General features: G+C 44.9%; 1 protein-coding gene across 6 annotated transcripts in view; it reads left to right on the top strand.

Annotated features, from left to right (window-relative positions):
* The first annotated feature begins 6,194 nt into the window (after positions 1–6,194).
* The window catches only part of ADAMTS3 (ADAM metallopeptidase with thrombospondin type 1 motif 3), a 114,987-nt gene continuing 104,464 nt past the window's right edge, over positions 6,195–16,717 (top strand). For 3 of the 6 annotated variants that reach the window (XM_085546855.1, XM_085546854.1, XM_085546853.1), the window contains exon 1: positions 10,713–10,907. In XM_085546855.1, the coding sequence (XP_085402981.1) occupies positions 10,727–10,907 (181 nt within the window). In that variant the 5' untranslated portion in view covers positions 10,713–10,726. Of the gene's footprint in view, positions 6,606–7,208; positions 7,237–10,712; positions 10,908–16,717 lie in introns of those variants that run through there. The other 3 variants (XM_085546859.1, XM_015861759.3, XM_015861762.3) reach the window with 2 other exon arrangements.

Raw genomic sequence — 16,717 nt, 5'->3', positions numbered from 1 at the left:
ATAGGAGGTGAACATGCAGTAGGGCAAGACGTTGCTCTGGCTCATGTTACTTTCTGGCTTAATCTCATTGCTTTATGGTTGTTACTTGTGAATCTAGCGGCTTGATGGGGGACATGGCCTTTATTGGAAGGCTTTGCAGTACTTCTGTTGTGAACCAACAGCTTGTCTAAACTGCCATAAGTTAAATGTGTGTAGCATGTGCTTTAGCACTGATTTGAAAATTGCACTGATGTGCACAAACAATAAGTAAAAAGTGTAAGAAAATGAGTCAGTGGTGGTATATGAGTATCTTTCTTCTTCACCAAGAACAGATACCTTATTGATTGCTAATAGTAAGAGGAGCACCAGCCCCGCATTCATCACACCTGCTTCAGATGAACACCAGCTTCTTGAAAGAGATGGTCATTTGAGGAGTTTGTTTATAATTGCCTTGACCAGAAGGAGATTTTAAACATCAGAGCATCTCTGTTCTGTGACGGGGAGGACACTACACTAAAAAACACATTTTCCAACATAACTTTCCTATACAGTAAATTGGAATGTTCCCCTTCTCCCCTTACAACAAGTTTATCTTTACCAGTGTGTACACTGAGAATATTTTTCCTGTTCTTTCCCATAGTTGCTTTATGCACCGTTTCTGTAAAATACAACTGATAACCTATGCTTACAAATTCTAGCATTCTCATATGTTCACATCTGTCTTGATGGGTGGATGTTGGCTACAGAAGTGTTACTGCCTAAATGCTTATCTTAGGACTACAACATTTGTCATACTTTTGTTACTTATGACCTTCATTGGTTACGAAGCCCTTGGAATTAAATGTTAGTGAAATCCAGTTCCTCAGTCTTGTTTCACTGCTGTAGCAGAAGGGCTTACTTTACAGTATCAGAAATTTAAACGTGCTGTCACAATTTCACTTAGAATAAATGGTGTGGATAGAATAGCCACTGTGGACATAGTAGCTATAGCATCTTTCACTTTTTGCATTACTGGGAGACTTCCATTTCAAAGAGTGGCAGCATTTTCCACGTTACTTCAGTCCTCAGACTGTGTACTTCCCAGTGGAGGGTGCTGTTCTGCCCAGTCAACTAAATATATAAAGGGGAAAGAGAAATAAAAAAAGCCTCTGGCAAATTTAGTCCTTGTTTAAGATCCCTGAGGAGTGATTCCCAGAAGCCAGTAACTGATCTTTCTTATGTTAGTGGGAGAATTACTGAGGGCTGTGTGAGCGGCCACCTCTGTGCATCCAGCATGTGCTCAGTCCTGGCTGCTGTCTGTACAGGTATATTGGGTGTATGTATCTATATGTACCATGAGATTGCACAGCACCCCACATTCCAGAAGGAGTATAAAAGTATAAATCAGGACTCCTACAACCAGAAAAATGCTAATAAAGGTAAGCATGGATAGCACACAAGTTTCTGTACCTCCAGTGCACGGGCATTATTTAAGTAAATCCCTTATGTGTAGACAGTTATCTAAGGTTTTAAGGCAAAGCATGTGCAAGCCACATATTAAATGCACCAACTATACAAGACGATACTTTATTTTCCACCCGTATTTTCATCTGAGGGCTTAAGTTAAGCAGAAGCATTTAATGGGCTTTTGGCCCTATCAGAGTGTGTGCTGCATGTGAAGGTCGCTGCCTCAGCACTTCCAGGAACCTCTTGCAACACAAGAACCACTGGTTTCTATATCGGTACCACAGAGTATTGAAAGTGTGGTCTTACTGGAACTTATTTTTAGAATGATTTATGGCCATTTGTTTATTCATTTCTTTTGAGAATTTGAGGTAGTTTTAATTGAATTGTGTTTGGCGCACATCATTTCAAAATTAACCACCTTAAAATTAGAACAGCTTTATGGAATTTATCTGTTATCCAAAGTTGTCACAAGCGCTGCCTCTTATATTTCTAGTACTACTTTATTTTTCATAACGCATTTTACAACTGTAATTTTCATGTCTCACATTTTTCTCTCCAGTTCCCTATGTACTGTGGTTAAATTTTGACCATAAATCTTACGCTGCTTTGTTAGAAATAATAGGTCTACTGTTTCTTCATTTAATGATCTGCTAGATTAATAGTGTCTTTAAAACAATTAAATATACTTGCGTGGTTTAATATTCCCAATTTTAGTGCACCATGAAGGAGAAACTATAGCTATTTTCATTTATAAAGTGCTTCAGTTTCAAGGCCTGTCTGGCAATTCTTGTCCAACATCCCAACTGAAATCCCTTCCTTATATTTCTGTGGTAAACAGATAAAAAGTCTAATATTCAGAGAAGTTTTTTGCAGTTTTGGGAACCTAAGTACAGAAGTGACTGGGATGGTAAATTAGGCTGTAACGTTAAACATGGCATCTCAGTAAAAAAAAGGGTATGAAACTGCGGGCTGCGTGATGAGAGCTGTCATAGTGAGGAGGCAGAGAGGAGGCAGCCTTTTGGATATTAACGTCAAGCACCCCTGTATGGTGGTAGCGGTGAGGTCTGGAGACACTCACGGCACCTTCGTTATCTGAATGACACTGACAAACTGCCAGCAGAGCAGAAAAGATGCTGCAACTGTGACCTTGCTGCGCGAGGACAGTTGTACAACTAATGGCACAAACGTGCGGCAGGGGATGGGTTCTCAGTTAAGAACATCACATTTGGTTCTTGTGTGTCCAGGCTTTTGGGGTCTGTCTTTCATGCAGTAGTACGACTACAGCCCCCAGACTGAAAGGTCTTTGTGCGTGGCCTTTTTATTATGTGCACTCACAATGCCTGCTACAATGGGGCTGCAGCCCATGAATAGGACCTCAGGCATTGCTGAAATGCAAATAGTAACGAATTTTAAAAATGAGACGCGGACCTTCTTTTCAGATGTATCCTGTGCTAAGAAACTGATTTGTGCTGCCTTAGCTTTAGAGGTTGTGCTGTAGGCCTCCTGCATCTCTAACTTGAAAAAGTAAAAGTAAGTTCTACTTTTCATTAAGCAATCTATTAGCAGACTGAAAACCTGACCGGCTTGTTATTGCACTTAGATTGGAGAAATCTATCCATGGGCACTCTGCTCCCATAGCAGCACGGTCCCACTCTCCCATCTCCCTGCCAGGGTGAGGACCATGCCCATTGGTTACATGAGATTAGGGCATGCCACACAGAAAATGAGAATCTTATGCCTGATGTGTCAGTCCTTAGAAGAAAGGAGATTTTGAAGGCAGAGCTGAATTTCAGCATAGCTTGGATCTAGACGTGAAGTACAAACTATTTCTAGCAGTATTCTATTTCTAACAGTAAGGTTGAAAAGAGTAAGTCCAAGTGTTGCATAAGAGATGTTGACCTTAAGTTTGCACAAGGTGACCAAGAAGGTAAGTGCATTAGTAACTACCTCCTCTGCATGGTTTTGTGCCTTTTTCTGAACCAGCCTGCAATGACTCTTGTTCAAGAAAGACATCCTCCATGGCCCAGTGCAGCTTGTTTTACCCCTGACTAGTTTTTAGTGATGTGTCTATCTCAGAATTAATGCTTTCCAAATTGGCCAGAAAGGGCATGAAATTACAGACTGGCAAAGAACGTTGTAAATCAGAAAGTCAGTAAATTATAATGTGGGACAATAACCTTATACCTAAGTATTAGGAAACATCACTGCAAAAATCTGTATCAAAAAACACCTGCACACATGATTGGTGAAGAGTATATGATCTGACTAGACTATGGATTTATTCATGGATGTTGTAGTCAAGTTTACTAGGGGCTTGTCTCAAAATATGTGAAAATATGTGAAGCTGGTGTTGAATAAGAGGGGAAAAACTCTGGTTAATTTCTCTGTTTTGTGTCGGGAATATTTTTCTTCAGCATCTCTCTGTGTTCTTGTTCCAGTTAGTGCTTCCTTTGAAACTGTTCTGTTGCAGGCTCTTCTGCTGTGAGGAAAAATGAGGCTTCATAGAAACCATGTCCCTGAGCCCTTTGGATCAGGTAATGTCACATCTAACATGCAGTATTGAGTGCTAGCTCCCATAAAATATTGTTCCTGCTACTTAAATACAGCTACACTCTTCACTCTACAGAACCTGGCCCCGTGCAAAACCTTTTAGACTTCAGCGTCTCTTTGCTTCAGGGCCCAACCTTGAGTTCATAAAATATTTGTAGCTGTCAGCCTAGTGCATCCACAGAAACTGCACAGATGCAGAACGCCTATCTGATGTAGTGTTAGTAAGAATAGCTTTAGAGCTGCAAATATTTAGCAGATTTTTAACAGATGCATATATATACACTTACATATGTAAATGCATACATATCAGACAAAGCATACATGAGAAAATCTGTGATTGCTTTGGTGATGGTACATCCAAACTTCTGTCTTCTGTATGTTTTTGGCTATTTGGAAAAGTGAAGCCACCTAGGAGCTAACACACAGCTTTATTGGAAGACTGTGGTTATGATCACAAAGCGCATGAGATTTGGTTCTTGGTACGCATTGCGTTGCTGTGTTCTGCACTTGGCTACTTGCTGTGCTGTTCAGAAGTGCCCATCCAGAGCCTGAAAGACAGGGGTAAATAAGGAAGAGCCTGGCCTGGAACTTGGGAGCGCTGTATTAAATGTGAGGAAGAGAGATCAAATCAGAATTGTTCTTGTAGCTAACCAATGTGAAGCACTGCCTAAGTGCAGAATACTGTTGGTCCATCATTTCCCATCCCATACTGCGGATAAACCCTCAAGGAAATCAACACAGTGGTTCTTGGGATTTGAATAATGTGCAGTAAATAAGGCCTGAGGTCACATAATGAAGGTCATTAAGGGAAATAAAACATGGAGTAGCTGCGTGTTAAGCTGACGGCACGTGTTCTGTGCGCTGCATGAGGAAAGAGTGTGTAAGAATGGTGTGTTATCAAGTGGCTGCAGCCAGTGCCTCAGTTCAGAAGCAGAGGAAAGATAGTGTCAGCTGGTGTTTCTGAACTGACAATTGCAACTGACAGTTCTAACGTATAATTATGTAGTTAGCCTTTACAGGACCTCAGCTCTTCTGATTCTGGCCTTTGCAAAACTTGGCTCATGTGCAGTGTGCCACTGCCCAGTGTTACAACGTAACACTGGTTGGAACAGGCTGCTTCATACTTGGTACAGAAATGATCTTAGTAATAACAGGTATTAGATTCAGGCATTTCTGCTTTCTTAGAGTTTTTTTCCTTCATTAGGAGACAAGCTGGCAGAGTTCAGGACCATGATTTACACAGTCAGGACTTCGCTACACTGAGGCTACAGCTCTCCCAAATGCTGCTGTGGGCACCTTGGCTTTACAAGAACCAATATTTTCTTTTTGACTTTGAGGTGATGGTTTCTGTCCAGCAGTTCCACTGAAAGTGGTGATGCTGTGGCATGGGCTGTGCGGGGAGGTGGTGCCGTCACCATCCCTGGATGTGTACGAGAGCCATGGAGATGTGGCTCTGAGGGATATGGTCAGTGGGGATGGGTTGGTGGATTGGATGTGGTGGTCTTTAAAGGTCTATTCCAACCTTAATGGTTCTGTGATTCTATGAGTATAGGCAGGCTTTCGAGGATTTGATCTGAAAGCTTCTGTATAGCAATGCTCTGCTTGTTTGTGCTTGGTGGAAGCTAACTGGGGCTCGTTTGGGCCGCTAAGGACAGCTTCACATGAGCACAGAAAGTAGGAGATTTAATACAGAATGTCCAACAGAACGGTGAGATTTCACCGTTCACTTTGGACGTTTCTGCATTCGGCACCTCAGGTTACACGGAATAATCCTCATCCCGGGGAAATTCAGTCGTCTTTTTGAGTACTGCTGCAGCACAGGAATGCGGGAGCGCTTTATCCCCCTGGATATTTGTTTACAAATAAAAATCATCCGTAAAGCTTTTCGCTCGCTTCTTCCCCTTGGGGATACCCCCTCTTGTGCCCGTTCGTAGCTTCTCATTGCTGAGCTTCAACGGCGTCACATCAGCTGGGCGAACGTACGGGACAGCGAGAGCTCCCTGCGGTGTTAGCGCGGCGCAGGCCGCCGTGAGGGGCTGCGGGCTTCCAGCCGGGCCGGGACGCGGCTCTTTGTGTCCTGAGGCGCTGCCGGGGCCTCGCGCTGCACCTGCCCCGCGCCCGCTGCCCTCTGCGCTGCGCTCTCCTTTGTCAGGGGGCGGCCGAGCCCCGGCCCGGCCCAGGTGCGGCTCCGGCGGCCGCGAGCGGCGGGTTGGCCCTGACGTCGGTGTGCCGAGCCGTGCCGAAGGCGGGGCCGCGCCCGGGGGCCGGTGCGGCTTTATTAGCGCCGCAGGTCGCGATGCGTGGCGCAGGCAGGGCGCAGCGAGCAACAGGAGGCGGCGCGGTCGCTCGCCGCCCCACCGCCGCCCGCGCCCAGCCCGCCCGGCCGCCGGCCCCGGGGCGCCGGCGCTAGCGGGGTGCTGCAGCCCGGGGACGGCCGAGACGGGGGCTCGGAGGGGGAGAGAGCCGGGGAAGAAGGCGAAAGGAGGACGAGAAGAAGAGCGCGGCCGGGGCCGGGAGCGTGCGGTCGCGCGGGGCAGCGGTCCGCGGGCGGCCGGCTCGTGATGGTGCTCCTGCCCCTGTGGGTAGTGGCAGCCGCGCTCCTGGGGGCCCGCGCTGCAGCCGGCCGGCAGGTGAGTGAGCGACACGGCGACACACCGGCACGGCGGCTCCGGAGCTCCCCTTCCCCACCTTCCCTCCCTCTCGCCCGCGAGTTCCCCCGGCCTCGGCCGGGGAGGCGGTGGAGCGGCGCAGTTCTCCCGCGGGGCGCAGCGCAGCCCCGGCCCCGCTGTGCTGGCTGCTGAGCTCAGCCTGCCGCCTCGACCCTGCTCCGTGGCGGAGCGGTGAAAGAGCGACCGCTCCGTGCTCCCCGGGGCTCGGCGCTCGGTCATTCGCACCCACCCGAGGGCCTTCATTTAGGCACCGCGCTCTTGCTTTTTCTGTGTGTCCCGATAGATAGAAGGGGTCCTTCTGAACCAGGATTTCCTAGCTCCTCGGTTTGTATTAAACTTGTTAAGGGCTCTCTCAGTTTATTGCCAGACGCAGCTGTTTGTTCGGCTGAGGAAAAATGCCAACCCTGGAAACCAAAAGCAGAGATGTAAAAAGTGGCGCGGTGCAAACCGAGGGATTTTTCAGCCTTCCTAGAAGGAAGCCTTTCTAAAACAGTCGGCTGTCACACGTTGCAAAGTAATGGCACCATTTACACCTCGTGCATGTGTTTCTTTTCTCTCCCGCAGGCTGGTGAAGAACAACAGATCCAAATAGGTAAGAGTCTCTTTAACTGTTATTTCAGCTGTCAAAGAAAGTAACAACAAACTAGTTTATTTTCTGGCAAATTGGTCTGTGCCCAGGCAAGCATTCCCCTGTGTCCCTCGCGCTGTTACCACCCAGAAGCGTTTGTGGTTTCACAGTGCTGTGGCATGACTTGGATTTGCATGGCCTCTCATTTCAAGCTCTTTCATCCCGTTAACTCTGTTCGTCCCTTTTTAAGAATAAAACAACAAAAGTTGGAAGGTGCCGTGTGCTTTAACCAGCCCTGTGGATGTCATGGCACATCTGCACTGGGTCAGATGCTTTGTGTTCATTTGTATGTCACTGAACCAAAGAGGAAATGCTTATGCTAGTTAGCCAGGGCAGGTCGTGTCTTCATACCACTTTCCTTCTGTCCTGAAAGTGTTCAGCCTTCTAGTTGGGAATGCTGTCTAATGCTGAAATCTCTACCTGTTTCCTTTATGGAAGGATGTGCTTGCTGCGTGCCCAGTGGATGTCCAGTGCTGCGTTGTAAACCAGTAGATCCACATCACAAAGTATAACGTGGCAAGATCAATGTCCATGATGAATGAGGGTGCTGAAATGCACCAGGGTATGTCATGCTGCAATCTGAAGCCTGACTTTTTCCTGAGAGGGATGGGAAGCTTCATATAATTAGGAGCATGTGCGCACAATCTAGTTGCTGTAGCTCTGCATTTATTTAAGCTGACAGACAATTTACTGCCACATGGGGTGGAAGAGTCTGTGGGAAGATTCAGAAGCCAGTGTCTTCTCTCCAGACCATCAGTGTGAGGCTGCCATCTTCCCTGCCCTGTGTTTCTGAGGGCAGCCCTGGAACCAGCTGACCCCAGTTGCTGTTGAACGCAATTGCCTTTATGGTGCACTGGAGTTTTTCAGTAAGGAATGATAGCACCTATGCTAGGTGCTCTAGGGGCCCTATACAGTTCTGTTTCCAGTTGCTATTAGAGCTCTGATTTTGAGGTTTAGGTCAGGTTTTGACCTGCAGTTTTGTTCAGAAAATAGTTTCAGGTATTTCTTTCAATTCTGGACCTCTTGTCTCAATTTCAGTCCTGGCGCTGTATTCTTAAAGGCTTAGGTTGATTTCCACTGTCATCAGTGAATAATGGGATTTGAGGCAGTTAGGTACATTTAAACCTAGCTGGCAAACATACTTCTTTTTTCCAGTGGCATTTCAGTGCTTTGTTTCCAGTTGTTTCCTTGAGAAATGGATTGTATTTCAATTTCAGAAGCCATAAGCTATACAGGAATGCGTCATTTAAATTACACAGTATGTCAGACAGTTTCTTGAACCTGGAGGAAAACTCTTTATCCTTTCAGTTTTTTCTTTCTTTTGTGGTCTCGGTGTTGGTGTAGCCTGGGAGGGTTTGAGGAATGCGAGATCCATGGGAGGGAGGTGACACACAGCGGAAGGTGAGTGAAGGTTCCTAAGCAAAGCCTCCCAGGACAGGTCTGCATGGCCCATGTGGGACAGGCTCTCTGCATGGCTTGTAGCCCAGCTGTTAGTAATTAAGGGAGCGAAGCACTGGAATAACTTGCCAGAGATGTGGTGGGTGCCCCGTCCTTGGAGATATTCAGGGTCAGGCTGTACCAAGCTCTGAGCAGCCTGATATAGCTGTAGGTGTCCTTGTTCCTCACAGGAGAGTTGGACTAGAGGACCTTTAAGGGTCCCCTCTAACTCAAGTGTTTCTATGGTCTCAGGGTGGAGATGGGCAGGCTATGAGCCGATGGTTCTGTTTGCTTGCGGGGTCACAGGACCATGTGTGCAGTGTCCCCTCGTGTGGTTCAGCAGCACACAACCCCTTGTCATGAGACTCAGCGTTGGTTTTGGTGCCTGGCAAAAATGAGCTTGTGTCTCCTTGGCACGAACACAGGGTGTCCTGGTGGTATTTTGTTCAGCCTGGCAAGACTGAGAGTTTGCTGTCTGACCAAAGCAGGCTGTCTGCGCTAAGCTCTGGCTTTTGAGGGATTGATAGTATTTCACTGAGAGAATCCTGTATTTTCAAAGGAAAAAATACCTAGTTAACACAGACTAGATTTGTCCGTTCTGTTTTTTAAAATGTTAATATTTCAAGTAATGTTTTATCCTGTAAGTTCTGCTTGGAAAAGGCATTGCCTACTCAGTTTAGAGCATTAATAACTACAGTAAAACTTGCATTAGGATTGCCTCCAAATGGGCTGGCCTACTTTTAAGTCCCTATTAAGTGTCACTTTGCATTGGTGTTGTATATTTTGATTTGGCCCAGGGCTGGCTGCTGTCAGCAGCTAATCTTTTTATTTATTTATTTATTTGGTAGCCTGGAAAGTCACTTAGGACAAATTAAAGCATACAGGATTTTTAATACTAATACAGAATGTACAGAATATATTATATAGTTAGGGACTTACCCTATCTTAAGTAACCACTTTAATGCGTAATATACTGCAAAACCTGGGAACTGTATAGAGGAAATCTTGCTGTTGCTTGTGAAATCCCGTAAGCCTGATGTTACTGGCACTCATGGTGGTGCTGCATCTTCACTATTCGTGCCTCTCATTGTCCACACAGCAGAACATCAGCATTTCGTGCTGTTAATGGGAGGAAGTTCTGACATCTAACCTGGGAAGAGCAGCATCAAGCTGCTACAGAGCCTGGATAAAACAAGCTCACCAGCATTATGCAAGGTGACTTTGCAGTTCAGGAAGGGCTGTGGAATCACAATCACATCACAAAATTTCTTGAGTTTCTTGTGTGCCTGGAACAAATGGACGGTGAGGTAAAGGATTGAGGACACTGAAGAGAGGTGTGCATATATACCTTGTGAGCCTGTATTCTTGCAGCCCCTTGCTTTTGCTCATCCAGCTTGCAGTGTCTAGCACTGAGGTATGCTGCACAGCCTCCTCCCTGCCTAGGTGCAAAGTTGTGTGGAAATCCTAGAAATCCAGCCCAATGTCCCCCCCCCCCCCCCCCCATTTGTTTCTTTGCACAGGGCCTGGTACAGCATCAACTTTGTAAAATCAGTCGGGCTGATGATAGAATTGTGTAGGTTTACACGTGGGTATTTTTAATTAGAATATGTGTCAGCAATCTGATGAGGTGAATGGTTACTGTGTGTAGGAGTTAATTCACATCTCATTGCCACAGCACAGAAAATGTCTGGAAAGAAATTGTGATGCCAGCACTTAGTGGATGTGATTTCACAGGTCATTGTAAAGGGTGAAGGAACTCCTGTGATCAAAATATTAATTAGTTTGGGGCTAGTTGTACTGTCTGCAGCCCAGAAGACTGGGATGTGGGAGGTCTAGTTATCAAAATTCACGTTGCTCTGAAAGTAATGCCTCTCATTTTCATGGAAACTAGAACAAATGCAAAGAGCACAATAGAGCTATTTGATAGAGCAAATTATCTGCTGCAAAACAGTGTTTTTCAATGTAGTCATCACCATTAGCTCTGCATTTTTTTTGTAGGCAATGAACAAGAGCCTGCATGCCACGTTCATTCAAATCTGTACCAGTAGAGGTGACCCACTGTTTCACAGCTGCTGTGACAGCATCACCACTAGGAAAACATCGCCCTCTCAGTCCATCTTTCATCTCTCTGAAGAGATGGAAGTCAGAAGGTGCCAAATCTGGACTATACAGTGGCTGTGGTAGGACATCTCAGTCAGGTTTGTCACTGTCTTGAAACTGGTGTGGGGCCTGGTGTTACTGTGCTGCAAGAGAAAGGCTGCCCTCTTCTTTGGCCTGCCTGGAAGTTTGAGCCTTCAGCTTAGTCAGCATTGCAATGCAGTAGTCAGAGTTGGTGGTTTGTCTGGATTCCGGGGAAGCCAGAAGGATCGGCCCTTTCCCATCCCACCAGACAGTGCACATCACTTTACTTGCTGAGGCCTTATGCTAATGCAGAGATGTGGATGTGACAGTCAAGTTGAGCAGCAGGGAGGATAGCCAAAGGAAAGTGAGAGAGCATCAGATGACCTGCCAACGCCTTCTATGCATTCCCTCCTGTGTAGGAATTATATCAGCACAGTGAACAGTCTGCTGGGGAGTGTAGTTTCTTCTCTTTGGTGTGCAGAACTGGGGCATTAACACTTCCCAATGCACTACATGACGTTATGATGTGGAATACCGATGACCATAAAACCATGACGTGTGCATACGGTGTCCTTTCTGCTCCTGTGTGAACATTTGTGGGACCTACCTGGAGCAAACTTTGTGGTATTCTTACATGGCTGCCATCATTTCCAATACATTGAAACTGATGTTTAGCTCTGTATGCAGTTCTCTGGTCGTAATCCAGCAATTTGTGTGAGTGAGATGACTGAAGTTTTCTTAACTTCATGGTGTGGTAGCCGTGCATGGCTGCCTGGAGTGCAGCTTGTCTTTCTCAGCACTGGTACCACTGCTGAAGTGCGCCACCCCCTGCCACTCCATGCTCACATCCACTGGTTGATCTCCATCAACATTCAGCCAGTGTCAATGAATGGCAGTGGCTGCCATTGTTTTGACATGGAGGATTTCAGTACCACCCCTTTGCTGCATGTGCACTTCCACATCATACACCATTCAGTCAGACTGCCCCTATGCTGCCATCTGTCACTCAGCAATAACACATAATGGAATATTGGTGGAAAAGTTCAACTTAGGCTGCTGTAGTTCCAACATCCCCCTCTGATGGGGGCTAATAGAATAAAATAGGAGGCATTGCTCTTGGAGCAGCTGTTATACATGCTATGTTAGCAAAAACCCCATCAGGATAATGAACACTAAATGGCATTTAAATAATTCCTAAGAAGAAAGCAGTGTGTTCAAACTTGTGTAGCTTGGTCTAGACATGGCAATAATTTTTCATGTATTTTCAGAAATTGCTGCCTTTTGCTATTTTTGCTGATTTCAGTTTAGACTACGCTTTTAAATCTTGTTCTTTAAAAGAATTCTTATGATTTTTAAAACAGTACTGCTGGCATCCAGATGGGCCATTTGTGATCGGTGTATTTCAAATATATATTTAGGAAAAAAGCTCTCCTAGGTGCTGTTGACTTTAACAAATAATAAGAAAGGTTTAGGGCTTTTAAACCTCAGTTGTAAACAGTTTTACAGTGCAGAGACTGCTACTGTGAGCCAGCAGTGTTCATTCTTCAGTTTAGTGTGTAATCTGGGTGGAGGGGGGGGAAAAAAAAGAAGAAATTAGAGCTAAGACTTTTGCAGAGGCATTTTCTAACTAATTATGTTTTGGCATGCAGTGAAAGAATGTGATATTCTTTCACAAGTGTTTCCTTTCAACTTAAATGTTGTGCAACTGGAAGAGCAGTTCAAAGCCAGATGCAAAAATGAAGAAAATTTGAGGTTAAGTGCCTTTTCTGTGTTCTTCTGTGGTCGTTACTGAAAGCTCTGAATTAGCAGAAAAGAGTGACTCTGGAATTTTAGCATAGGAAAGGGAACACCTACAGCTGGCGTAGCATTTCCTAAGAGCTGTGGAAAAAGGGTAATAGAAGTCAGTGGAGGAGTTTAGGTGTCCTCAGTTATGTCACATTTAATTTTAATTGCCTTTGGACAAAAGGCATTTCCTCTTCTAGCTCACAACTTAGAGACTCTGCAAAGGGCTTTTGCTGACTCAAAAATATGACAATTCTTATTTTCCATCCTTTATGCTTACCTTCTTGTGCCTCGTTGGCTATTCTTGTTCTTAACAAAAGTAACTTATTTTTTATTGCACTCGCAAGAAGGAATTTAGGATTTCTGCTGTGAGATGTACAAAGCAGTTTCTGAATTGTGCAGTGAATGCAGAATTTGATCACTGGAACTGTGGTCTCTGGCATTGTACAGCCTGCTTTAAGAATGGGGGTGCTGGAGAGGGATAAGAAAAGCTGTGAAGAGTGTCTGTGAGGTAAAAGGAGGAATATTATTCTGTGAATCAATTCTCATCACTGAAGCTTAGGGAGTTGTAGAGACCATAGAATTGTTTGAATTGGAAGGAACCCTTAAAAGTCATCTGGCCCAACTTCCCTGCAGTGGACAGGGACACCTACAGCTACATCAGGTTGCTCAGAGCCCTGTCCAGCCTGACCTTGAGTGTCTCTAGAGATGGAGCATCTACCACCTTTTTGGGCAATCTGTGCCAGTGCTTCTCTACCTTTTTTCTTATATCCAGTCTAAATCCTCCCCTCTTTTAGTTTGAAACTATTTCCCATTTTCCTATCACAACAGGCTATCATAAAGAGTCTGTTATTTTTTTCCTTGTAATCTCTCTTTAGATATTGAAAAGCTTCTTTCAGGCCTTCCCAGAGCCTTCCCTTCTCCAGGCTGAGCAGCCCCAGCACTCTCTGGAGGCACTCCCAACAGGTCCACGTCTCTCCTGTACTGCGGACTCCACATCTGGACACAGTACTCCAAGTGAGGCCTCACTGACACAGAGTAGAGGGGCACAATCACCTTGTTTGGCCTACTAGCTGCTCTTCTTTTGATGCAGCTCAGGATTTGGGTGGTTTTCTGGGCTGTGAGGGCACATAAGTAGCTCATGTTCAGCTTGCCATATACCAGTACCCCCAAGTCCTTTTTGACAAGGCTGTGCTGCATTCTCACTCACAAGCCTGAGATTGTATGGACACTAGAGGTTTCCACAACCCAGGTGCAAAGTCTTGGCTTTGTTGAACCTCATCAGGTTCACTTGGGTCCACTACTTGAGCCTGTTTAGGTCTCTCCTGATGGCATACCATTCCTTGGGTGTGTCAATCACACTACACAGCTTGATGTCATCTGCAGACTTGCTTAGGGTGCGCTCAGTCACACTGTTGATGTCATGTGAGAATCAAAGTTTATGCTTTTACTTATTTGGGATCTACGACCCAGGAGCTCTGTTTCCTGTTCTTGGCATGATGTCTAATTACATAAAGCTCTATGCTCATTTTTTTATTTTATTTTTTTTAGAACCTGAACTTGTAAGTGTATGGTGAAAAAGCCTATTAAGAAGCACAGTGATTAGTAGTGGGGGGACATGAATGAAGTTTTCAGATCAACAAAAGTTATAAGGAACTTTTCGCTTCCCTGACATATAGTAGCTATCTGTTTGTTGAGTAGCTGTATGTCGGTTCACAGAATGGCTTGGATTGGACGGGACCTCAAAGCTCACCCAGTTCCAACCCCCTGCCACGTGCCTCCAGCTAGATGAGGTTGCTCAAGGCCCCATCCAAACTGGATGTCATCTATGTGTTGCATTAAGATATTTATAGTGCAAGAACTTAAATGTAATTCTGTCTTCTGTTAGTGCTATGCGTTATTTTTCAGTCAGCCCCCTCAGTAACTGGAATAAAAGCAAACCAGAGGAAAAAAAACAGTTGTATGAAGCCCTAAGGAATGTTTTCCTACCAAATTTATTAGTTGAACTTGCAAGTCTCGTAAAACAAGCAGCCGCTGCTTCCAGGAAAAGGGTATTAGCTACTGAGCTTTTTATCTACGTATGAATTTTCAGTTCGAGTGCGATTCACCTTGAGAATGGGTAAAATTTTTCATTTAATTATGTTTATTTAAGGAATTCTCAGTGGCACTTAGTGGTACCATCTGAGCTACTCAACCCTGGAGGCCTTTAAATTGAAAGGAACAGTAATATCACTCTAATAGTGCTTTAGCCAGTTCTCTCTGGAAAAGAACTAGGGAATAATTCTGTCCTGAGTGTCTTTTTAACTGTCACGTAGGTAATAAGGCTTCAGAGTTGGTGCATTTCTTAGCAGTGTTTTGGCCTGGAGCATGACCTGACCTGGGAATGCGTCTCCTTCTCCTTTTACAGGATGGAAATCAGACACCGAATATCCTGATTACTCCCAGGTTGCAAGGGTCTTGCAGAAAAGATGAACTTGGTTGTACAGTGGTGTACAGTTACCTTAAGGCATGTGTGTGTCGTGATGAAGGGCTGAATGTGATAAGCAGAAAACCTTTCTCTGAGCAAAAGTCATGCTTTTCTCATCAGTGTCTAATAGTATCAGAGAGTGGAAAGGGAAAATAATTATTCTCTAGGGCTAAGAATGCTATTTTCAGAAGATCCAGGTAACCAACTACACAGAAAGATAGAAAGTTGCCTTTGGCCTTTATTTATTTATTTCCTAAGTGTTGCATTTGCATAGGTGAATTCAGAACCTAGTGGGTTCTGCTGTTTGGTTGGTGCTGAGCAATGGGTGCTCACCTGGGGCTGTGCTGAGCTGCATGCAACCAGCCTGTGGGCCATGAGTTGGACGTACCTGCTTTGGGCAGTGTGATCAATAATGGTTGTTTTGCTATAGTTACGACTTTTGCGTATTGCAGGAAGATGCGAGATTTAGATGGAAATCTGTAGCATAGGAAAAAGACAGCTAATCTGTTAATTCTGAATTCCATTATTCAAGTTCTGCAGAGGAAAGGCAATAGTGAGTTAACGGGTAAGAGGATTTATTAGATTTTTCCCTCCTGTAGAGGGAAGACCTGTTGCTTGTGCTACTGTCAGTGATGTGATATCCACTGGATTCTTGTCTTTTCTGTTTTTGGGGGGGGGGCTTCAGAAATTAGCATCTAAATTGCAGCTATATACCAAACTTGTCACTTGATTTTCAGTATCTTTGTGGAGACCTTGCCATGGGAGCAAACGATTCTGTTTAAGGCGTGTGACAGTGTTGGCGTTTCTTAGAGGAGAGTTAGAAAGGTTGCTGCCTCTTCTTTGGCTGTCAAGCAAACCTAAACCCCAGGGAACTCCCCAGATAAATATAAATGAATATTTCAGGGTTTGCTCTGCCAGCTTTATGAAAACAGAGTCATGAAAGACCTGCTTCTTGACAAATTTGGCACAAGGAGGATATTTTGCATGCGCCTAATGTGCATCCCAGCATCTGTGGTGTGTGTTTATTTGATGTGCATACCTGGGCACAGCTTGTTGTGTTCATGCTCCTTGGCATGCTCTGGGTGCTTTTCCTGTAGCTGAAATGTGTTTCCCATCTCATTATCTCTGTTTTGTTATAGCTTGTATAACATGATGATCTATAAATACACTTCTTTCTAACGTGCCCTCTCTGTGTTCATGTAATAATAGTACAAAGCATGTTTATGAGAACAGTTGATGTGATAAGAATACTGAAGGCCTTGCTGTGAGATACCCAGGTGAAGATCTGTAAGTTAGTGTACAGTAAAGAGAGCGTTTGGCCATGTCTTCTATCCAGACTAACTGCCTAACAGATAATTTAGCACATATTGATGCAGTGACTTTGTCCCTCGCCATTATAAAAACATTCACAGGTTGTTACTGTTCTTCAGCCAAACACATCAGCGGGGTGGTTTAGACTCTAGCAGGAATCTTAAACTGGGAATACCAGCGGTGGAGATGAGAGGCAAAGGGGTACAGCATGCATTGCATTTGACATAGGTCTGCAGGCACAGTAGTTCTGTGATGTATATCATATTGTGTTCAGCTGGAGCATTCTGTGCATGAATGTAGTCCATTACAGTCAGGCCAGTGGCTGGC

This window comes from Coturnix japonica, chromosome 4 (assembly GCF_054131305.1).
Source record: "Coturnix japonica strain WE chromosome 4, WE-NBRP24, whole genome shotgun sequence".
Lineage (NCBI taxonomy): Eukaryota > Metazoa > Chordata > Aves > Galliformes > Phasianidae > Coturnix > Coturnix japonica.
Note: the sequence above shows the minus strand (reverse complement) of the source record. Positions and strands in the feature narration are given on the sequence as shown.